The sequence below is a fragment of the Nerophis ophidion genome, linkage group LG16 (genome assembly GCF_033978795.1).
Source record: "Nerophis ophidion isolate RoL-2023_Sa linkage group LG16, RoL_Noph_v1.0, whole genome shotgun sequence".
Lineage (NCBI taxonomy): Eukaryota > Metazoa > Chordata > Actinopteri > Syngnathiformes > Syngnathidae > Nerophis > Nerophis ophidion.
In genome coordinates this window covers 2944388-2968974 of record NC_084626.1, presented here as the reverse complement: position 1 = coordinate 2968974, position 24587 = coordinate 2944388, and the positions used below count along the sequence as shown (strand labels likewise).

Sequence of the window (24587 nt, the reverse complement as noted above, 5' to 3'; positions counted from 1 at the left end):
CTAGCAGAACAGAAGGCAGAGGAAACTAAACCTTTTTTTGATTTAGTATTTGCTAGTTGAATTTTACTGATCACAAAATTCGGATCGCTAACGTTGTTTGCATAAATGAATGGGATTTAACATGGAGAAAATTAGCGTCACGTCTAACCGAGAAATATTTTTGCTTCATTATGAGACTGTGGTGGTGCATAAACCTAGCTAGCTAGAGAAATTGGCCCCAAAATCTTTTAACAAGTACAGGAACAGCTAGCTTGAGTGGAAGTCTGCTGGAGTAGTCTACAGTCATACAGTCACAAGCAATTACACCTCTATTCAACTTAAATACCCTGCCTTCCGCCCGATTGTTTGTAGCTGAGAGGCTCCAGCACCCCCACAACCCCAAAAGGGACAAGCAGTAGAAAATGGAAAAAAATGGATGGACCATAGATCAAATATATTTACCCCGTAATATCATCAACACTTACCTGACTGGATGAAGTCCTTGGGCTCAAATGCTTGTGTGGCCTTAATAGCCCTGCTGTAGTGTGTAGCATGCTGGGAATTATCTGTGCTTGTGATGGAGGAATGCACAGTGAAGGGTTGAAATTCTACTGAATTTGCTTTAAATCAGGTTGTTACAGCTAATAATCATGCTGCAAGATCGATCATGTTGCATTCAATGTTTCCATCCAACCATCCATTTTCTACCGCATTATCCCCTTTGGGGTCGCGGGGGGCGCTGGTGCCTATCTCAGCTACAATCAGGCGGAAGGCGGGGTACACCCTGGACAAGTCGCTACCTCATCGCACGGCCAACACAGATAGACAGACAACATTCACACTCACATTCACACACTAGGGCCAATTTAGTGTTGCCAATCAACTTATCCCCAGGTGCAGGTCTTTGGAAGTGGGAGGTAGCCGGAGTACCCGGAGGGAACCCACGCATTCACGGGGAGGACATGCAAACTCCACACAGAAAGATCCTGAGCCCGGGATTGAACCCTGACTACTCAGGACCTTCGTATTGTGAGGCGAACGCACTAACCCCTCTTCCACCGTGAAGCCCGCATTCAATGTTCATTCCCGTTAATTCCCATGAAAAGTTTCCAACTATGAATATTCCCGGAATTTTCCAACCCGAGTTGTATGTATTGGTATTCCGATTGTTTCAACTTTGCATGCATGCCTCCTGTGTGCAGGACCCTCCTGCGGTCAAAAGCCGAGAAGTTCATGAACGTGCCAACTGGACCAACAAGACCGAATACTTGCTCTCCTTGATGGGTTACGCTGTTGGTTTGGGAAATATTTGGAGGTTTCCATACTTAACTTATAAGAACGGAGGAGGTAAACATGTCTCAGTGCATCACCTTTGTTGGCAAAAAAAAAAAGTGTCGATCATGTTTGCTTTGTTCCCTTTCCAAACAGGAGCCTTTGTCATTGCCTATTTGATCACGCTGCTTTTGTGCGGCATTCCTCTTTACTTTCTGGAAAGTGCCATCGGTCAGTTCTGCAGCCAAGGCCCGGTCAACGTGTGGCGAGCGGTGCCGCTACTTCAGGGTGAGTCCAGAAGATTTACACAGGAACAAAGTTTGACACTTGCTGTTGGTTGTTCTCTTATTGGCTGCAAGAATGTAAACAGGAGGCGTGAAGTTGTGACTGAAAGGACACTAAACTGGCCTTTAAGAACTATCGGGGAAATCTGATTAAGTCGTGGTTAGGGTTGTAAGGTATACCGGTATTAGTATAGTACCGCAATACTAATGAATCATAATCGCCGTCATGTCGTGTCGATGCTGGTTTACGAGAAGACGAGCATGTTCGGCAGCGCACAATCACAGAGTACTTACAAGCTAAGACAGTGTGTAGACCAAGGGTCGGCAACCCAAAACACTGAAAGAGCCACATAGGACCAAAAATACAAAAAACAAATCTGTCTGGAGCCGCAAAAAATGAAAAGCCGTATGTACTGTAAGTCTTATAGCAGTGGTCTCGAACACGCGGCCCGCGAGATGTTATTTTGCGGCCCGCACCTTGATGTGAAAATGTAATGTTGGTGCGGCCCGCAAATTTTATATTAATGCCACTTTACAGCGTCATACTTGTGTACCCTCGATTTTTCCAGGAGACTCACGATTTTCAGTGCCCCTCCAGGGGTAATCATCCCCCTGAATGTCACCCAAACAACAATACTAAGGGGGCACCGTGGAGGCACTGCCTTTAGCGTCCTCTACAACCTGTTCAAACAGCGTGCCAGTCCAGCCTCATGATGTAATTAGCTTCTGTAGACACAGTATGCGTCTGCAAGACATACTTGATCAACAGCCACACAGGTCACACTGAGGGTAGCCTTATAAACAACTTTAACACTGTTACTAATATGTACCCACACCAAACAAGAACTACAAACACATTTTGGGAGAACATCCGCACCGTAACACAACATAAACACAACATAACAAATACCCAGAATACCATGCAGCCTTAACTATTCCTGGCTACAATATACACCCCCATCCCCCCCAACCCCGCCCCCTATTGTAGCCTGGAAGAGTTAGGGCTGCATTGGATTCTGGGTATTTGTTCTGTTGTGTTACGGTGCAGATGTTCTCCCAAAATTTGTTTGTCAATCTTGTTTGGTGTGGGTTTACAGTGTGGCGCATATTTGTAACAGTGTTAAAGTTGTTTGTGCGGCCACCCTCAGTGTGACCTGTATGGCTGTTGATCAAGTATGTCTTGCAGGCCCTTCCGTGGGTCTGCAGAAGCCTCATACGATATGTGACTGGGCCGGCACGCTGTTTGTATGGTGGAAAAGCGGACGAGACGGCCTGGTTGTAGAGGACTTTAAAGGCAGTACCATCACGGCACGCGCTTAATATTGTTATCCGGGGGAAAACCGGTAGAATGATTGCCCCGGGAGGTTTTCGGGAGGGGCACTGATAGTCGTGCGTTTCCCGGAAAGATCGCGAGAGTTGGCAAGTATGTTGCTAGGGCGGGAAAGCCATTCAAAGAAGGTGAATTTATTAAAAAGTGCATGTTAGATTTTTTTAAGAAATCTTTTCTTGCGGCCCAGCCTCACCCAGTTTCTGCATCCAGTGGCCCCTGTCTTATAGTGAAGGCAACACATGACGTAAGTGTCTATATTACCAATAATAGCCTACTGTCAAAATGATTATGTGTCGCAGGCTGAAGAAAATCTTCGTTGACAGAAATGTTGAAATTGTATATATTTATTCTACACATTTGCACAACATTAGAAACCATTAGTAAATCAGAGGCTACTCAGAAGGTGCTCTGTCATCTCGTCAAAAAGTTTTTGTTCTGATTCATTCGCCAGTTGAATTAACTCAATGTTTCGGTTTGTTTGTGCTTTTTACTAAACCCAAAACCAGCGAAGTTGGCACGTTGTGTAAAAAGTAAATAAAAACACAATATAATGATTTCCAAATAATTTTCTCCGTGTATTCATTTGAATAGACTGCAAAGACAAGATACTTAACGTTTGAACTGATTGTGCAAATATTAGCTCGATTGAAATTTGATGCCTGCAACATGTTTCAAAAAAGCTGGCACAAGTGGCAAAAAAGACTGAGAAAGTTGAGGAATGCTCATCAAACACTTATTTGGAACATCCCACAGGTGAACAGGCTCATTGGGTACAGGTGGAGGCCATGCTTGGGTATAAAAGCAGCTTCCATGAAATGCTCAGTCATTCACAAACAAGGACGGGGCGAGGGTCACCACTTTGTCAACAAATGCGTGGGCAAATTGTTGAACAGTTTAAGAACAACATTTTTTCAACCAGCTATTGCAAGGAATTTAGGGATTTTACTATCTACGGTTCGTAATATCAAAAGGTTCAGAGAATCTGGAGAAACAACTTCACGTAAGTGGCAATGCCTGTGACCTTCAATCCCTCAGGCGGTACTGCATCAAAAAGCAACATCCATGCATAAAGGATATCACCACATGTGCTCAGGAACACTTCAGAAAACCAAAAAAACAGTTTGAACATTAAATATCTTGTCTTTGCAGTGTATTCAATTGAATATAGGTTGAAAAGGATTTGCAAATAATTGTATTCTGTTTCATTTACAATTTACACAACGTGACAACTTCACTGGTTTTGGGTTTTGTATTATTTTGCAAAGGTTTGAACAAACGTGCATTCTTACCTGTCTGCAGGTGTGGGCGTTGGAATGATCTTGTTCAGCACCCTCCTGTCGATATACTACAACGTCATCGTGGCCTATGGGTTGTTCTACTTTTTCAGCTCCTTCCAGTCTCCTCTGCCGTGGTCCGGGTGCTTCAGTTGGGCTGACAAAAACTGTAGCGACAAGCCTTTAGGTGGACTAACATGTTTCCTATGTTGATCAGGTTGAATCTTTAATCAGTATTCATTTGTGGAATATCAGAATGTTCTTTTTGATTCCATAATATTGTTTGTAGTCCCTGCAAACTGGCACTGGACGGACACTGACATTGGTCCCATTTCGTCTTGGACAAAGATTGGTCAGATCTAGTCTTAGACTAAGATTGGTCAGATCGAGTCTTAGACTTAGATTGGTCCTATCTAGTCTTAGATTTAGATTGGTCAAATATAGCCTTAGACTAAGATTGGTCAGATCTAGTGTTAGTATTAGATGAGTCAGATCTAGTCTTAGACTTATATTGGTCAGCTGTAGTCTAGAGGCTGCTGCCAATACCCCAAATACTTATACTCCAAAATCAGGAGGTCTATGTCAGGTTTCGCCTTATCGTAGTGACGATACGATACGATAAAGCGAAACCATCCTTGCCTAAGTACACTATCCTGGTTTAAAACTACAAATATTTGACGTTTGGCACCAGCCGTTTGACCAGATCTGACAAATCTAATTCTAAGACTAGATCTGGGCGTTCTAATTCTAAGACTAGATCTGACCGATCTAAGTCTAAGACTAGATCTGACCCATCTAAGTCTAAGACTAAATCTGACCCATCTAAGGCTAAGACTAGATCTGACCGATCTAAGTCTAAGACTAGATCCGACCAATATAAGTCTCAGACTAGATGTGACCCATCTAAGTCTCAGACTAGATAATGACCCATCTAAGTCTCAGACTAGATAATGACCCATCTAAGTCTAAGACTAGATCTGACCGATCTAAGTCTAAGACTAGATCTGACCAATATAAGTCTCAGACTAGATGTGACCCATCTAAGTCTCAGACTAGATAATGACCCATCTAAGTCTCAGACTAGATAATGACCCATCTAAGTCTCAGACTAGATAATGACCCATCTAAGTCTAAGACTAGATGTGACCCATCTATGTCTAAGACTTGATGTGATCAATCTGAGGCTAAGACTAGATGGGACCGATCTAGTCTTAGACATATGTGACTGATCTAGGTCTACGACTATATTTGTGACCAATCTAAGTTTACGACTATATGTGACCAATCTAAGTCTAAGACTAGATTTGACCGGTCTAAAACTAGATTTGACCGATCTCAGTCCAAGAGTAGTTCTGAACTATCTATTACTAAGACTATATATAACCAATCTAAGTCTTAAGAAAGCTGAATTTCCCCCAGGGATCAATAAAGTACTTTCTATTCTAAGACTAGATTTGACCGATCGAAGTCTAAGACTAGATCTGACCGATCGAAGTCTAAGACTAGATCTGACCGATCGAAATCTAAGACTGGATCTGACTGATTGAAGTCTAAGACTGGATCTGACTGATCTAGGTCCAAGACTAGATGTGATCAATCTAAGTCTATGAATAGATCTGACCGATATCAGGCTAATACAAGATGTCACCCATCTAAGTCTTAGACTACATGTGACCCATCTATGTCTTAGACTTGATGTGATCAATCTTAAGTCTATGACTATATGTGACCAATCTAAGTCTACGACTATATGTGACCAATCTAAGTCTAAGACTAGATCTGACCGATCTTAGTCTAAGACTTATTTTGGCCGATTTACTTCTAAGGCTATATCTGACCAATCTAATTCTAAGACTATATATAACCAATCTAAGTCTAAGACTAGAGCTGACCGATCTTAGTCTAAGACTAGTTCTGACCGATTTACTTCTAAGGCTAGATCTAAGACTATATATAACCAATTTAAGTCTTAAGACTAGATTTGACCCGTCTAAGCCTAAAACTAGATTTGACCAATCGAAGTCTAAGACTAGATTTGACTGATTGAAGTCTAAGACTAGTTCTGACCGATCGAAGTCTAAGACTAGATCTGACCGATCGAAGTCTAAGACTAGATCTGACCGATCGAAGTCTAAGACTAGATCTGACCTATCTAAGTCTAAGATGAGATGTGACCAATCTAAGGCTAAGACTAGATTTGACCCATCTAAGTCTAAGACTAGATCTGACCGAACGAAGTCTAAGACTAGATCTGTCCGATCGAAGTCTAAGACTAGATCTGACCGATCGAAGTCTAAGACTAGATCTGACCGATCGAAGTCTAAGACTATATCGGACCGATCGAAGTCTAAGACTATATCTGACCGATCGAAGTCTAAGACTATATCTGACCGATGGAAGTCTAAGACTGGATCTGACCGATCGAAATCTAATACTGGATCTGACCGATTGAAATCTAAGACTGGATCTGACCGATCAAAGTCTAAGACTGGATCTGACCAATAAAGGTCTAAGACTAAATCTGACCGATCGAAGTCTAAGACTAGATCTGACCGATCGAAGTCCAAGACTAGATCTGACCGATCGAAGTCAAAGACTAGATCTGACCGATGGAAGTGTAAGACTATATCTGACCGATGGAAGTCTAAGACTATATCTGACCGATGGAAGTCTAAGACTGGATCTGACTGATCGAAATCTAAGACTGGGTCTCACCGATCAGAGTCTAAGACGAGATGTGACCCATCTAGGTCTAAGACTAGATGTGATCAATCTAAGTCTATGACTAGATCTGACCAATCTAAGTCTACTTGGATGATGCCAAACATCTTCTAAGAAAAACCAAACAGTCCAGTTGTGATCAATTGAATGCCTTGAGATGACAATGACCTGATGAAAGAGAACATCCATAGACATACATTTAAATTCAATTGTTGCGGAAAAAAAACAAAGACAAAGAAAAAGCAAAACATCTACTCAATTATTCGATGCTTGTTGAGCAGAGGTTCCGCCACAAGCGAACATTCAAATCACAAAGTTTTTTACACTATCAGCTAGAAAATTGGATTTGCTGGAGTTGAAGGGTCCTCCCGTAATCCTCTCCATCATTGTTGTAAAAGACTCATTTGCAATAGTTTTCCATTTTGGTTTAAAAACCAACCCACCGACTCATCATCTCTTCTTCTACCTGTAGTCTACTGCAACCTAAGTGGTGTTGTCATGACCAACTGGACTCAGGAGAACATAAGTTGTCCTTCATCCAGCAAGATAAGCGTTCCAGCGCAGAGTCCCAGCGAGCAGTACTGGGAGTAAGGGTGTCGCACTCGCATGTCTTCACACGTTGCCTTGCAGAATTTGGTTCTCAGTTTTCCTTTTGTTCCACAGTCATGCGACTCTACAGAGATCCGCTAGTATCGAGGAAACCGGTCCAGTCGTTTGGCACTTGGCTCTCTGTTTGCTGCTCAGCTCTATCCTCGTTGCTGCAGCGCTTATCAAAGGCATCAAGTCGTCGGGAAAAGTGCGTCAATGCGTGTGTTGGGCTGCTGTGGTGCCTTCAGTGACATCCCTGTGCCTCCTGTCTCTCTAGGTCGTGTATTTCACCGCTACGTTCCCATTCGTGGCGATTGTGATCCTGCTGATCAGGGGGGTGACACTGGAGGGAGCCAGAGGTGGGATAGAGTTCTATGTTGGCGGTCGGTCCAACCTCACTAAGTTGAAAGAAGCAGCGGTAAGACGCATTATATTTGCAAGAGTTCATGGGCCCCCAGTTACTCTTTTGGCACTCACTTTTGGGACAAAAATGATGCAATGTTACAAACCCCGTTTCCATATAAATTGGGAAATTGTGTTTGATGTAAATATACACGGAATACGATGATTTGCAAATCATTTTCAACCCATATTCAGTTGAATATGCTACAAAGACAACATATTTGATGTTCAAACTGATAAACATTTTTTTTTTGTGCAAATAATTATTAACTTTAGAATTTGTTGCCAGCAACACGTGACAAAGAATTTGGGAAAGGTGGCAATAAATACCGATAAAGTTTAGGAATGCTCATCAGACATTTATTTGGAACATATCACAGGTGTGCAGGCGAATTGGGAACAGGTGGGTGCCATAATTAGGTATAAAAACAGCTTCCCAAAAAATGCTCAGTCTTTCACAAGAAAGGATGGGGCGAGGTGCACCCCTTTGTCCACAACTGCGTGAGAAAATAGTCAAACAGTTTAGGAACAACGTTGCTCAAAGTGCAATTGCAAGAAACTTAGGGATTTCAACATCTACGGTCTATAATATCATCAAGAGGTTCCGAGAATCTGGAGAAATCATTCCATGTAAGCGGCATGGCCGGAAACCAACATTGAATGACCGTGACTTTCGATCCCTCAGACAGCACTGTATCAAAAGTCGACATCAATCTCTAAAGGATATCACCACATGGGCTCAGGAACACTTCAGAAAACCACTGTCACTAAATACATGTCGCTACATCTGTAAGTGCAAGTTACAGCTCTGCTATGCAAAGCAAAAGCCACTCATCAAACACTTATTTGGAACATTATACAGCCACACTGAGGTTGGCTGTATAAACATTTTTAACGCTGTTACAAATATGTGCCACACTGTGAACCCACACCAAACAAGAATGACAAACACATTTCGGGGGAACTTCCGCACCGTAACACAAAATCAACACAACAGAACAAATACCCAGAACCCCTTGCAGCACTAACTCTTCCGGGACGCTACAATATACACCCCCGCTATCCCTCCACCTCAGCCCCGCCCACTTCAACCTCCTCATGCTCTCTCAGGGAGAGCATGTCCCAAATTCCAAGCTGCTGTTTTGAGGCATGGTAAAAAAAAATGATGCACTTTGTGACTTCCGTAATAAATATGGCAGTGCCATGTTGGCACTTTTTTTTACATAACTTGAGTTGATTTATTTTACAAAAAGTTACATTGTTTAATGCATCCAGCGGAGCATCACAACAAAATTAGGCATAATACTGTGTTAGTTCCACGACTGTATTTATCGGTATCGGTTGATATCTGTATCGGTAATTAAGAGTTGGACAACACCGGAATATTGGATATCGGCAAAAAAGCCATTATCGGACATCTCTAATAATTATCTTGATAATGTTATTATCGCATCTCCTGGTGGTTAAGTCTACTCTGTCTTCAAAACTTAGTGCCATTTTCAATCAATTGTCCTGGAACGCACAACCGTTTTGTGCAAAGACATGCAAAAGTTGAACTTGTGCATAATTTTCTCCCACAGATGAATTGATCTTTCTGTCAACCCATTCTGGTTCGGAAGTAGGACTGCCCTGAAATTTCTATAAAACACCCGCTGTAACACTTTTAGGGGATTGGCAAGTGCCCGAAAAATATAAAATAATAAATAGTTTCCCATTTGAAGCTGAATTGCTGACATGGATTAACTTTTATATTTATTTATTGTTTAGTTTCACCTGTACTTGCAACTGTAAACGACTCAGCAATCTGTACCATCTTTGTTTTCATGGTGTTAAAAAAGTGCAACCACTTATTGTAGGTCTGGACCGACGCAGCCACTCAGACTGTGTTTTCACTCTCCATTGCAAGTGGAGGACTGGTGACTCTGGCTTCCTACGGAGACTTCCACAACAACATGTTCCGTGACACCATCGTCATATGCATCGTCAACCACGGTAAGAAGGCTCCATATGTCATTTCTAATTTCCAACGATGGGCCGCAACAAGATGCATGTCGCTAACATACGTAGCTTAGCCACATTTTCCAGTAACATGACGGTTGCTTAACTACTATTTTAGCGAGTAACTATTCTTGTAGCTTAGCTACTTTTAGACCCATGTTGTGAGGTAGCTTACATCAAAGCGACAAAAAGAGTAAATGGACTCCAAAAAAATCATGTAGAAAATTTAATGACCTGGATCAGGGGTCAGGAACCTTTTTGGCTGTGAAAGCCTGATATTTCAAAATGTATTTCCGTGAGAGCCATATATGTGGCAACTTGTCCAGGGTGTAACCCACCTTTCGCCCTATTGTAGCTGAGATAGGCACCAACGCCCACCACGACCCCCAAAGGGAATAAGCCGTAGAAAATGAATGAATGGATGGATGGATGGATGGATACAACGAAATGCGTGCATTTTTAAGTAAGACCAACATTTTTAGAGTATAATAAGTCTCTTATTCTTTTTAATAACATTGTTATTCTAAAGTTAACCAATAATAAATATAATACTTCTTACCATTGATGCAATTTCTTGAACAGGTGCGATCGAAAATGGATGGTTGGATTAAAAGGCATGAGAATGTTTTATAATTTAAACGTTATTTTTAACACCGTGATTACCAGCGGAATTATTCATTACTTATCGTGTTAAGCAATGTCAGCTAAGATTTATCTGAGAGCCAGATGCAGTTATCAAAAGAGCCACATTTGGCTCTAGAGCCATAGGTTCCCTACCCCTGACCTGGATTAATGAGAACGGAGAACATCCATGATGATTGGTTGGTGTTCGTAAGAGGAGTCACAATTGGCTAAGGTTAGGGCGAAACATAACAGCAAGAATTACGGACTGGCCAAACGCAGGCAAGATAAGGCGGGGTCATCGAAACTAGGAAGCAAAATGTAGTTTAGTTTATTATTTCTTCGGTCAGTGGTCAACAAAATAAAGAAACAGTTTTACATCCTTGATTTCATAAATTGACAATTCCACGGAGCGTAAGGGTTAAGGCTGAAGTTGAGAACTTACCCTTTAAACAGATGTCGTAAAAACAGGAGACATCGGGATCTGATCTTGAGCTTCATAGAAATATGAAATTTCCTTTTCACAACATATTACAAATACACCTTGTACTCATTATAAACACTGTTCAGATGTATACACAGTAAATACATAAACCAAAAGTTGTGAAATATCCCTGTACACATGTTCGTTAAACATTTGTACTAATAATATGCTATATACCAACACTTATACTTCCATTATTATTTATGTGCCACATTTAGTTTGGTAACAAACATTGATCATAGTATTTACTACTGCTGTTGATCCAAGATCCATATGTTTTTCTAAGACATTGGTCTTAAAGTTGTTTTTAAATGTGTGAATGGAACTCTCCCATTTTAAGGCATCATCCAAGCTGTTCCACGGATGAACCCCCCTGACAGAAACACGTCTACTTTTAAAGCTAGTTCTTATGTTTGCTTTCTGAAAGACAGATTTACCTCTAAAGTCATAGGGATCATAACAGACACTCATGTCACACGACAACGAGGGAGTCAGAGACAGAGGGACGCTTCAAGCTGACCACTCAAAAAAAAAGAAACATACCTGAAAATAGTAGAGGAATTCTCTCCCACAGATTCGATTTTTCCTTTAATGATGAAGACGACATGCAGGAAACCCACAATAATGCGTGTCCTTGGCCATATTTAGACAAATGTATGCTCTTAAAAGAAAACAATGCCCAAAACCTTAGTTTTTAGTTGTTTACTCTGTAAATAGATGCTGTTTTTTATTACTGTAGGTAGAGAAAACAAATAACAACATAGCGGTGGGCCAAAAAAGGCAAGCTAAGTACATAGAGTAGGGTACCGAGAGATAGTTGTAGGGTTTCCCCAGCTAAATGACAGATAGTTAAGAGTAACAGTACACTGTCAGTTACATGAACATTGATTTTATACATGTGGGCCCATAGATAAAAATGTTGGTAATACAGCCGCCATTTTCATTTTCAACACATTACAAACACCGGGTCTCAGCTCTGTTATTTTCCGTTTTTCGACTATTTTTTGGATCCTCGGAGACATCATGCCTCGTCGGTGTGTTGTCGGAGGGTGTAACAACACTAACAGGGAGGGATTCAAGTTGCACCACTGGCCCGAAGATGCCAAGGTGTCTGCCGCCAGACCCCCATTGAATGTGCCAAAGTGTCTCCACATTTTACCAGCGATGACAGACATGGCACAGAGATTCATGGATAACCTGCAGATGCATTTGCAACGATTAAGTCAACAAAATCACAAAGGTGAGTTTTGTTGATGTCGACTTATTTGCTAATCAGACATTTTTGGTTGTGGCGTGACTGCCAGCTAATCGATGCTAACATGCTACGCTAATCGATGCTAACATGCTATTTACCGGCGGTGCTAAGGCAGACATGGATCAAAGATGTACGTATAACCTGCAGATGCATTTGCAACGATAATGTCAACAAAATCACAAAGGTGAGTTTTGTTGATGTTGACTGCCAGCTAATCGATGGCAACATGCTACGCTAATCGATGCTAACATGCTATATACCGGCGGTGCTAAAGCAGACATGGCACAGAGATGTATGGATAACCTGCAGATGCATTTGCAACTATATTACGTTTCCTTCCACCGACACTTAATGCGAAAAAAACACTTACCAATCGACGGATTTAGGTTGCTCCAGTGTCAAGAGATGCGAAAGTCCTGATCGTTTGGTCCGCACATTTTACCGGCGATACTAACGCAGCTATTCGGCCATGCTATGGCTATGAATAGCGTCAATAGCTGTTCGCTCAATACCTTCAGTTTCTTCTTCAATACTTTCATACTCCAACCATCCGTTTCAAAACATGCGTAATCTGTTGAATCGCTTAAACCGCTGAAATCCGAGTCTGAATCCGAGCTAATGTTGCTATATCTTGCTGTGCTATTCGCCATTGTTTGTTTACATTGGCAGCACTGTATGACGTCACAGGGAAATGGATAGTCGCATCGCAAATAGCGAAAATCAAGCACTTTAAAGCTTTTTTTAGGGATATTCCGGGACCGGTGAAATTTTGAAAAAAACTTAAAAAAATACAACAAGCCACTAGGAACTGATTTTTATTGTTTTTAACCCTTTTGAAATTGTGATAATGTTCCCCTTTAAATATAGCTTTGATGTAGCTAGCTACTGTTGCCGTGTAGCTTGCTACAATTTTCCGGAGATAGCTCCCCCTGTAGTTTAGCGACATTTAATCCAGAGTCATGTAAACTAGTAAGCAAAATCATCACAGACACGTACTCGTGTTACATGACCACGGGGGAGTCAGAGACAGAGGGACGCTTCGAGCTGACCACTCAATTCAAATCGAACAACACACAACAACATTAGAGGAGTGGGCCAAAGAAATGGCAAACTAAATAAATACATAAAGTAGGGTGTGGGAGATGAATGTCAGATAGTTAATAGCAATGGAGCCTTATTAGCTTAGCTACATTTAATGGAGAGTAACTTTTCCTAGTATCTTGCTAATTTCAGTCGCACTATGATGGAGGGTTTTTATGTTTCATGTCTCAGTTCTATCTCCATCTCCATTGTAGGGACGAGCATTATAGCGGGCTTCTCCATCTTTTCCATTTTGGGTCACATGTCCCACACATACAACATCCCCATCGGAGATGTGGTGAAAGACGGTCAGAAGGGCAAAATAACACTCGCGAGTTCAAGGTTGGTGGTTTTCACATGGCTGTCCATCTCCGTGCAGGATTCGGCCTGGCGTTCATTGCCTACCCAGAAGCCCTCAACAAGCTCCCCGTCTCCACACTTTGGTCGGTCATCTTCTTTTTCATGATCTTTGTCGTCGGCCTGGACTCGCAGTTCACACATATAGGTGAGACGGTTATCCCTTTGCTGTTGTGCCGCCATGACGCTCTCGTGATCTCAGTCAGTCTGGCTCGATCCCCAGCTTTTATGAAATGCTGTGGTGAATCCCATTCTTAAAAAAAAAAAATCTTGATCCGGTGAAGCCGATAAATTTCCGGCCCATATTAAAACTTCCCTTCCTGTCAAAAATCATTGAAAAAGTGGTAGCTTGGCAGCTAACCTAATTTTTGGAACAGCATGATTTTTATGATAAAAAACAACCTGGTTTTAGGTTATTTCACTCCACCGAAACTGCTCTTTTGAAAGTTTCCATTGACGTGATGATGGCCGCTGACTTTGGTTGCTACACAGTTTTGGTTTTACTCGATTTGGCATCTTCCTTTGATACTGTGAATCACAGTATACTACAAACAACGTTTCCATATGAGTGGGGAAATTGTGTTAGATATAAATATAAACAGAATACAATGATTTGCAAATCCCTTTCAACCCATATTCAATTGAATGCACTACAAGAACAAGATATTTGATGTTCAAACTCATAAACTTAGATGGCGGCATATGTTGTTCCAAAACCTGTATGTACCTTTCAGCATTAATGGAGCCTTCACAGGTGTGTAAGTTACCCATGCCTTGGGCACTAATGCACCCGCATACCATCATAGATGCATGTTTTTTTAACTCTGCGTCGATAACAGTCTGGATGGTTCGCTTCCCCTTTGGTCGGGATGACACAATGTCCAATATTTCCAAAAACAATTTGAAATGTCGACTCGTCGGACCACAGAACACTTTTCCACTTTGCATCAGTCCATCTTAGATGATCTCGGGCCCAGAGAAACCGGCGGCGTTTCTGGATGTTGTTGATAAATGGCGTTCGCTTTGCATAGTAGAGCTTTAAGTTGCACTTACAGATGTAGCGAGAAACTTTATTTAGTGACAGTGGTTTTCTGAAGTGTTCCTGATCCCATGTGGTGATTTCCTTTAGATATTTATGTTGGTTTTTGATACAGTGCCATCTGAGGGATCGAAGGTCACGGTCATTCAATGTTGGTTTCCGGCCATGCCGTTTACGTGGAGTGATTTCTCCAGATTCTCGGAACCTTTTGATGATATTATGGACCGTAGATGTTGAAATCCCTAAATTTCTTGCAATTGCACTTTGAGAAACGTTGTTCTTAAACTGTTTGACTATTTGCTCATGCAGTTGTGGACAAAGGGGTGTACCTGGCCCCATCCTTTCTTGTGAAAGACTGAGCATTTTTTGGGAAACTGTTTTTATACCCAATCATGGCACCCACCTGTTTTCAATTAGCCTGCACACCTGTGGTATGTTCCAAATAAGTGTTTGATGAGCATTCCTCAATTTTACCAGTATTTATTGTCACCTTTCCCAACTTCTTTGTCACGTGTTGTTGGCATCAAATTCTAAAGTTAAAGGTTATTTGCAAAAAAAAAAAAGGTTTTTCTGTTTGAACATCAAATATGTTGTCTTTGTAGCATATTCAACTAAATATGGGTTGAAAATTATTTGCAAATCATTGTATTCCGTTTATATTTACAGTACATCTAACACAATTTCCCAACTCATATGGAAACGGGGTTTGTAATAGATCGCCTCAAATCTTATATAAATCAGTGGTACTTAACCTGGGTTGTATCGAACCCTAGGGGTTCGGGGAGTCTGCCTCAGGGGTTCAACGGAGCCTCCGCCGCAGAAGTCAAGACACACTCGACTCATCGTGTAAATAAAAATTTCTCCCTATTAGTGTTTTATGGATGCACCCAAAAGCACCAAGGGATAATTTTCCATCTGGTGTGTAGGTGTGTAATTTGTTGTGAGTTCATGCACTGTGTTGGTTTTGTTTCTTTCAACAAGGTGATGTTCATGCACGGTTCATCTTGTGCACTAGTAAAAAAACATATAACTTAGTCTTGAATTTGAAAAAAAACCATTTAATTTTTCATTAAAGAAGGGTTCGGTGAATGTGCATATGAAACTGGTGGGGTTCCGTACCTCCAACAAGGTTAAGAACCACTGATATAATGTAAGAACTTTTAATGATGTAATGTCTAATGTGTCCAACCTGTCATGTGGTGTGGCCCAGGGTTCTGTTCTGGGGCCTGTTGTATTTTTGTTGTATCTGATGCGGCTTTGGAGGTTGATCAGTAGTTTTAAAAATGTCTCTTATCATTTCTATGCAGATGATTTTTAACTGGTATGCTCGTTCAATGATTCAGAGTTTCACATTTTATCTGAGTTCTTGGAGTGCGTATCCTGTATTAAAAACTGGTTGTCCTCAAACTTCCTCCAGGTAAATTCTAACAAAACGGAGACTCTGATAATTGCTCCCGATAAAAAGATCCCCTTGATCAAGAACTTCCTTGTTGCTTTGGGTGCATCGGTTAAAAGCAGCCTCAGAAACCTTGGACTTGTGTTTGATCAGTCATGACTGGAGGGTCACTGGTAACTGAACAAAAACTGTTTATCACCTTAGAAATATTTCTAAAGTGAGAAATTGTTGTCAAAATTGGATCTCAAAATGATCATTCATGTGTTTATTTCATCTCATATTGACTATTGACTATTCTCTCTTGACTCTTTTCAACAAGTCAATGCTAAAGAGACTTCAAACGGTACAAAATCCAGCTGCCAGATTGGATCGATGCACCCAGGATAGCTGTCTGGGGAAAAAACAGACTGCAAGCTGTCCTATCAGGGACAATCAGGGAAAACATCCATTCATCCATCCATCCATTTTCTTCCGCTTATCCGAGGTCGGGTGGCGGGGGCAGCAGCCTCAGCAGAGAAGCCCAAACTTCCCTCTTCCCAGCCACTTCGTCCAGCTCCTCCCGGGGGATCCCGAGGCATTCCCTGGCCAGCCGGGAGACATAGTCTTCCCAACGTGTCTTGGGTCTGCCCCGTGGCCTCCTGCCGGTCGGACAGGCCCTAAACACCTCCCTAGGGAGGCGTTCGAGTGGCATCCTGACCAGACGCCCGAACCACCTCATCTGGCTCCTCTCGATGTGGATGGCAGAGCTTCTCACCCTATCTCTAAGGGAGAGACCTGCCACCCGGCGGAGGAAACTAATTTCGGCCGCTTGTACCCGTGATCTTGTCCTTTCGGTCATAATTCAAAGCTAATGACCATAGGTGAGGATGAGAACATAAATCGACCGGTAAATTGAGAGCTTTGCCTTCCGGCTCAGCTTCTTTTTCACCACAATGGATCGATACAGCGTCTGCATTACTGAAGATGCCGCACCGATCCGCCTGTCGAGCTCACGACCCCCTCTTCAGGGAAACCATCTCACCAAAGAGTTCTAGCAATTAGGATAAGTCTTTATTGTCATTGCACAAGTACAACAAAACTTTCTTTTCAGCACAAACCTGTTCAGGATTAGACAAAAAAACAGTGTACAGGATTACAGAACAGGAACGCTGATGTGTTGCCACAAGGTGCCCCGTAAAAGATGGGGAAAAAGGTAAACGCTGTGGAAGGATGACTAGTAAACTAGAACCAAGACTGGGCTCCATAGCAAAGCACATACACATATTACAACGTACATCTCAAGATATCTGCCAACAGAGGGGAGGGAATGGGGGGCCATGGTGGGAGGCCGCAGTTCTCAGGCACTGCCCATCCTTCCATCACCCCTATGGGATTTGCGTCGCACTGATGGAGGGTTTTTTATGTTTCATGTCTCAGTTCTACCTCCATCTCCATTGTAGGGACGAGCATTATAGCGGGTTTCTCTGTCTTTTCCTTTTTGGGTCACATGTCCCACATCTACAGCTTAATTAGAGTGCTGGAAGGAACCCTTTGAAGAGTTCCTGAATAGACTCCCCCCAGACACTACACCAGTCATTGAGGAAGCAGGAAAAATGTAAACATCAACTGTGCTACGATAACAAAGGAGGGAATAAAGCAAGCCAGCAAAAAACTAAAGCTGGGCAGCGCACCAGGGAAGGATAACATTCTTACCTGATGTACTGAAATCATACATCAATGCCCCACCACTTATATACTCCATGGGCTTCTAAATGACATCTGGGAAAAAGAGGAGATTCCTAATGATTGGAAGGAGGGGTTAATTGTCACAGTTCCGAAGAAAGGAAACCTCAGCAAATGTAAAAATTGGGGAGGCATCACGCTCCTCTGTCACTAGCTAAATCCTCTGCCAAATTATCCTGGACAGAACACAAGAACCACTAGACAAGATTTTCAGGAAAGAACAAGCAGGTTTCCGCCAAAACAACTCCTGTACAGATCACATTGCATCACTCAGAAAAATTGTCAAACAGTGCATCGAGTTTAAGATTTTAGTCCTGACTTTCCATGCGTTGCATGGTGGGGCTCCTCAGTATATCACTGACTTGCTATGCCCCTACTCTTCAGGGCGCGGATACCAAAAACTCATTTTAAAACCCGTGAAGACCTGGAATTCCAGGCTACAGCTCCCAGACTCTGGAACATCTTGCACCAGTCCCTGGCAGTCATCACTATTCATAAACTTTGTCAACTTCGTAAAGGCTTTCGACGGTCTAGACAGAAACATCCTTTGGAAACTGCCCCGACATTATGGAACTCCAATAAAACTGGTCAACATCATCAAATGGATGTATGATGGATTCACAGGTGAAGTCGTCTGAAATGGTAAGCTCTCGGACATCCGCCTTTATAAAAACAGGAGTACGGCAAGGCAGCCTACTGTCACCCCTCCTCTTACTTATCACCATCGACTTGACAATGAAAATGTCAGTGGATGGCCAGAGGATAGGATTACAGTGGGACCCTTTTGAACAACTAGAAGACCTTGATTTCGTTGATGACCTTGCTCTGATCTCAGTAAAACACACAACGCAAGACCACCAGATTGCATGGACACAGTAAACAGATAAGCCTCAGGATAAACACTGAGAAGACCAAGGTCACAATCACTAATCACAATGAAGAAGCACCCCCTGGAAGATGTGGTCGAGTTTGTCTACTTGGGAAGCAACATCAGCACAGATTGAGGAGCTGATAAAGATGTCGAGCTGCGCATCGACAAAGCAAGACATGCCATTAGAACTATCCGACCTGTATGGCTCTCTTCCCAGCTCTCCAAAAACACCAAAATCAGAATCTTCAATACAAATGTAAAATATGCCCTCCTTTATGGCTGTGAAACCTGGAAAACCACCAAATTAATCATCAATAAGCTACAAGTGTTTATTAACAACTGTCTCAGGTACATCCTGAGGATTTGGTGGCCAAACAAGATATCAAATCGAGACCTGTGGAGACGCATGAACCAAGAGCAAATTCAAAATGAAATCAAAAGCAGAAAGTGGGGATAGATCGGCCATACACTTAGGAAGGATCCGAGAAACATAGCAAGACAAGCCCTGGACTATAATCCTCAAGGCAAGAGGAAGCCAGAAAGACCGAAATCCAACTGGAGGCGATCCGCTCTTGGTGAACTGACCAAAATGGGGACCTCCTGGCAAGAAGCGAAGACCATCGCGCAGAAGAGATTGAGGTGGAGATCCTTGGTAGACGCCTTATGCTCGCAAGGGGGCCAAGACGATTAAGTCAAGTAAGTCGCCCAGAACAGCCCACATCACCCCCGTTTTATTCAGTCTTCCATAGCTTCCAGTTCAATTCTGCATTAAGTTTAAAATTTTAGTCCTGACTTTCTGTGCGTTGCATGGTGGGGCTCCTCAGTACATCACTGACTTACTATGCTCCAACTCTTCAGGACGCAGATCCCCAAAACTCATGGAGACCTGGCATTCCAGGCTATAGCTCCCAGACTCTGGAACAACTTGCACCAGTCCCTCCACGGTCTTGACTGTGTTGACACTTAAGAAACATTTGAAAACTTCTGTTTTTAGTAAAGCTTTTAGTTAATGCACCTTTTAACTATCTTTTTTTATTCCACTTTTTATCCTTTTTATGATGTCGTCCCAGTTTTAATTGAATTGTTGTTTGACTTCACCTATGTTTTGTACAGCACTTTGTGATTTTATCTGGGAAAAGCACTTTATAAATAAAATGCACTTACTTACTTACTGTTGCCACCATTAGAGGTGCTCTCCACCAGCTTGATGGATGCCTTCCCCAAGGTCTTCAAGTCCAAGCGGTCCTACGTCAGTGTAGGATTGGCCTGTTTGTGTTTCCTCTTGGGCTTGCCTTTAGTCACAAAGGTGGGTCTGTGGATAAGAACTACTTCTGTTGTCCGTGTAAATATTGCGTTGATGTTCAATATGTGTGTGTGTGTGTGTGTTTTATAGGCAGGAATATACTGGGTAACACTCATGGATTCCTTTGGTACCAGCTGGGTAATAATCATCTTGGCTCTGATGGAGAACATTGGCTTCTGCTTTATATACGGTAATGTGACTTTTAAAATCATACTTTATAGCTGTCAGAGTTTGTTGGTGACGAACCCCAAGATGCAAAGATGGAGGCAGGCATGGAGTGAGAAAACATGATTTAATTGAAATACTAGAGCAAAACCGAACAAAAGGGTACAAACAAAAAGCGCGCACGAGGCGGATAACCAACTAAGAAAGCTAGCATGGGAGCTAGAAAATAAAAGGAGCTTAGCATGGAAGCTAGCAAAAACAAATAGAGCTTAGCATGGAGGCTAGCATAAACAGAACCGGGAACAGAAGTCGTTAAGTGTTGTATAAAGACAAATCTGAAGCAGGGAACATAAACAGTAAGCAACAAACATCTAACGAAAATATAGCTTACCGCTACGCTGCAAAAATACGACACGACACAACAGGTAGCAACGACAAGAGCGACATGTGGCAACGACATGACAATAATCCAGCACTGACTGGAAGACAAAGCAGGTACAAATAGGAGCGGGCTGATTGACACCAGGTGTGGGCAAGTGCCAATCAGCCGCAGCTGAGGGGAAACAAGGCACTCAGGGAGACAAACAGGAAGCTGAACCAAAATAAGAGTGCTGACAAGAACTAGAATAGAATAGAATAGAATAGAGTTTTATTGTCATTATTGCAATGAACAGGTTCAAAGAACAACGAAATTGGAGCAGCTCCTCCTAAGGTGCATATACAATATGGTAGTATAAATAGTAAAAAAAAAAAAAAGATAGAGATGACAGATGTATCTATGTATATGTATATGTATCCACACAGATGCATATCTGCATGCATATGAATACATATACACACATACATAAAACATTATTGCACATTGTAGTCCGAAAAAATAGAAAAACATTTAAACATTACACATGAGGACATGATGGACATATTGTGCTCTCTCAGTGCCTGTTTAATGCTACTATGGCTCTTGGGTAAAAGCTATTTTTTAGTCTATTGGTGCTCGCTTTTAGCACCCTGTAGCGTCTGCCTGAGGGTAGCAGTTCCAGGTGGCTGTGCCCGGGGTGGAATGGGTCTTTCAGGATGCTCTGTGCTTTCCTGAGACAGCGGGAGCTGTACAGGTCAGCCAGGGGGGGGAGGGGGCATCCGATTAACTTCTGGGCGGTCTTTATGACTCTCTGGAGCGCCGTTCTCTCTGCGGCCGTGCAGCTGCTGAACCACACGCAGATGCAGTAGGTTAGGATGCTCTCAATGGAGCACCGGTAGAAGGACACCGGCAGTTCCTGTGAGAGGTGGTTGTTCCTGAGTATTCTCAGGAAGTGCAGTCTCTGATGTGCCTTCTTGATGGTAGCCGTGGTGTTGGTGCTCCAGGATAGGTCGTCGGCCAGGTGGACTCCCAGGGAGCGGAAGTCGGAGACCCTCTCCACACAGTCACCACTGATGATCAGGGGCAGGATGTCCGTTTTTTTCCTCCTGAAGTCTATGACCAGCTCCTTGGTCTTGGAGGTGTTCAGGGCCAGGTTGTTGACTTTGCACCAATCCGACAGCTTCTCCACCTCATCTCGATATGCAGCCTCGTCTCCCTCCAAGATGAGCCCCACTACGGTGGTGTCATCCGCAAATTTGATGATGGAGTTGCTGGAGTGGGCAGGTGTGCAGTCGTATGTGTAGATGGAGTAGAGAAGGGGGCTCAGCGCGCAGCCTAGTGGAGAGCCGGTACTGAGGTGCAGGCTTGATGACATGTGGCAACCCAACTGCACCCTCTGGGGACGGTTGGATAAGAAGTCCTTAATCCACATGCAGATGGAGTTCGAGAGACCCAGGTCTGACAGTTTGGACACCAGTCTATCAGGAATAATGGTGTTAAATGCCGAGCTATAATCCACAAAAAGCAGCCGCACGTAGCTCCCCCCCGTCTCCAGGTGACCCAGGGAGGAGTGTAGGGCTGTGGCGATGGCATCCTCTGTGGACCTGTTGGCTCTGTAGGCAAACTGGTGTGGGTCGAGCTCGGGAGGGAGGACTGAGGTGATATGGGTCCGTACCAGCTTCTCGAAGCACTTCATAGCTATAGGTGTAAGTGCAACTGGACGGTAGTCATTCAGACATCTGACAGAGTTCTTCTTCGGCACCGGGATTATTGTGGAGGTCTTCAGGCATGATGGGATGACGGCCTGGGAGAGGGACTGGGTGAAGATCTTCATAAATACTCCGGCCAGCTGGTCTGCACAGTCTCTTAGTACCTGTCCCGGGACTCCATCTGGGCCCGTACAGGAAATACTAAACACACAGAGGAAAAACTAAAACACAAACAAACTGTCAGTGGCAAGCCTGACAATAGCTTTTTTATGATTGCATCTCTTTCAAATGACTCCATATGTATCATTAGCAAGACCTCAATTCTGTTAACACTTTAAAAAAAACATATTGTTACTGTTACACTCTTGTTGGTGTTTTCCGTTCTTTGGTGTTGGTTCCTGTCCTGCACTCTTCTTTTGGTGGCACTTCCTGTTGTGTTGGGTGTTTCTTCGTGACTGCTTCACACGTCTTTCCCAGAGCATTTCCCCTCACCTGTTTTTGGTTTGCAATCTGTTCTATTTTAAGTTGAGTGTAGGGTTGTCTCAATACCAAAATTTTGGTATCGAGACCAAATTGTATTTCGATACTTTTCTAAATAAAGGCAACCACAAAAAGTGGCATTATTGGCTTTATTTTAACAAAAAATACAAGGTTACATTAAACATGTTTGTTATTGCGATCAAAGAACAATTTTGTCCTTAAATAAAATAGTGAACATACAAGACAAATTGTCTTTTAGTAGTAAATAAACAAACATAGGCTTCTAATTAATCTGCTGACATATGAAATAACATATTGTGTCATTTATTTTCTGTTATTTTGTCAACATTATAATGGACAACCTGTAAAAATGGATTATTAATCTACTTGTTCATTTACTGTTAATATCTGCTTATTTTCCGTTTCAACATGTTCTATCTACACTTCTGTTAAAATGTAATAATCACTTATTCTTCTCTTGTTTGATACTTCACATTAGTTTTGGATGATACCACACATTTAGGTATCGATCTGATACCAAAGAGTTACAGGATCATAAATTGATCATAATTTAAGTTCTCATGTGTCCAGGGACGTATTTTCTGAGTTTATTAATATAATATCAGAAAAGATTTTGTGACGATAATAAATATTGATGTAATCATTGTAGTATTGACCTGATTGGTATCATTACAGTGGATGTCAGGTGTAAATCCACCCATGACCTTTGTTTACATTGTGGCGCCGATGAGCTATTGTATCCCCCTACGGTGTGTAGTGAAGTATGTTTAGCTATTCCTTGTCCTCCAGTGATAATGGTACATGTTAGAAACATACTTTGTCGCAATGAAGGCGAGGATTAGTGATTTAAAAGAGGTTAAAACACTGCCGAATGCAGCTGATAGGCTACAGCACCCGCCGCGACCCCCAAAGTGGACAAGCGGTAGAAAATGGATTGGATGGAAAGTTAGCCACGTCTTAAAGCACCTCTTCCTGAGGGTGTTTCAGTGTTATAACTTTATCTTTACTTTTTAAGCCAAAATGCCTCCATTCTCCATTTTCTGTCTACACAATATTTGCTTGTAAGTACTCTGTGTGTGTGGGCTGCCGAACATGCTCCTCTGCTCATAAAACCAGCAATGTCATGCCCATTAAAAAAAAAAAAAAAAAAGTAGGAAAAAAATTGGGAACTGGTGCTTTTCAAACAGAGTATTGTACCGCTTTTGATTCATTACTACCACAATACTATACTAGTAATAGTATACAGTTTAACTTAATTCAAAGTTTTCCAATTTTGCACGTCTAATATTATCCCGCATGATAATGATACTTGTAAGAAACATACCGTATTTTTTGAGTATAAGTCGCTCCGGAGTATAAGCCCCCCCCCCTCCTGAAAATGCATAATAAAGAAGGAAAAAAACATATATAAGTCGCACTGGAGTATAAGTCTCATTTTTTGGGGAAATTTATTTGATAAAATCCAACACCAAGAATATACATTTGAAAGGCAATTTAAACTAAATAAAGAATAGTGCACAACAGGCTGAATAAGTGTATGTTATATGACGCATAAATAACCAACTGAGAAGGTGCCTGGTATGTTAACGTAACATATTTTTGATAAGTGTTTCATTGGGGTTTTATTCTTACAATATTTTATGGTTTTTATAGTATGATCTAAAGTAGGTATTCTTCACCTTTTTGGCCTTTTTCCACTACAGAGGGACCCGGGCCCCCACTCAAATATCAACACTGAAATAGTAGTCTTACTCTTGGTTTGAATGTTATTCAATAAGTACAAACCTAATAACAGTTAAAAAGGATAAAATTGTCAGATGATATGAGAATAATCACAGAGATTATTATTAAGGCTTACTTCAGCCTGAATACAAATAT

At 42.1% G+C, this 24587-nt stretch overlaps 1 protein-coding gene across 5 annotated transcripts in view; it reads left to right on the top strand.

Moving 5' to 3' along the window:
* Nucleotides 1-24587, top strand: part of LOC133569989 (sodium- and chloride-dependent neutral and basic amino acid transporter B(0+)-like) — a 38417-nt gene that overhangs the window by 5252 nt on the left and 8578 nt on the right. For all 5 annotated transcript variants that reach the window (XM_061922581.1, XM_061922582.1, XM_061922580.1 and 2 more), the window contains 11 exons: nucleotides 1182-1326; nucleotides 1408-1539; nucleotides 4165-4326; nucleotides 7333-7447; nucleotides 7524-7656; nucleotides 7726-7866; nucleotides 9707-9842; nucleotides 13504-13596; nucleotides 13668-13793; nucleotides 19861-19979; nucleotides 20067-20166. In XM_061922581.1, coding sequence (XP_061778565.1) covers nucleotides 1260-1326; nucleotides 1408-1539; nucleotides 4165-4326; nucleotides 7333-7447; nucleotides 7524-7656; nucleotides 7726-7866; nucleotides 9707-9842; nucleotides 13504-13596; nucleotides 13668-13793; nucleotides 19861-19979; nucleotides 20067-20166 — 1324 coding nt within the window. In that variant the 5' untranslated portion in view covers nucleotides 1182-1259. The remainder of the gene's footprint in view (nucleotides 1-1181; nucleotides 1327-1407; nucleotides 1540-4164; nucleotides 4327-7332; nucleotides 7448-7523; nucleotides 7657-7725; nucleotides 7867-9706; nucleotides 9843-13503; nucleotides 13597-13667; nucleotides 13794-19860; nucleotides 19980-20066; nucleotides 20167-24587) is intronic.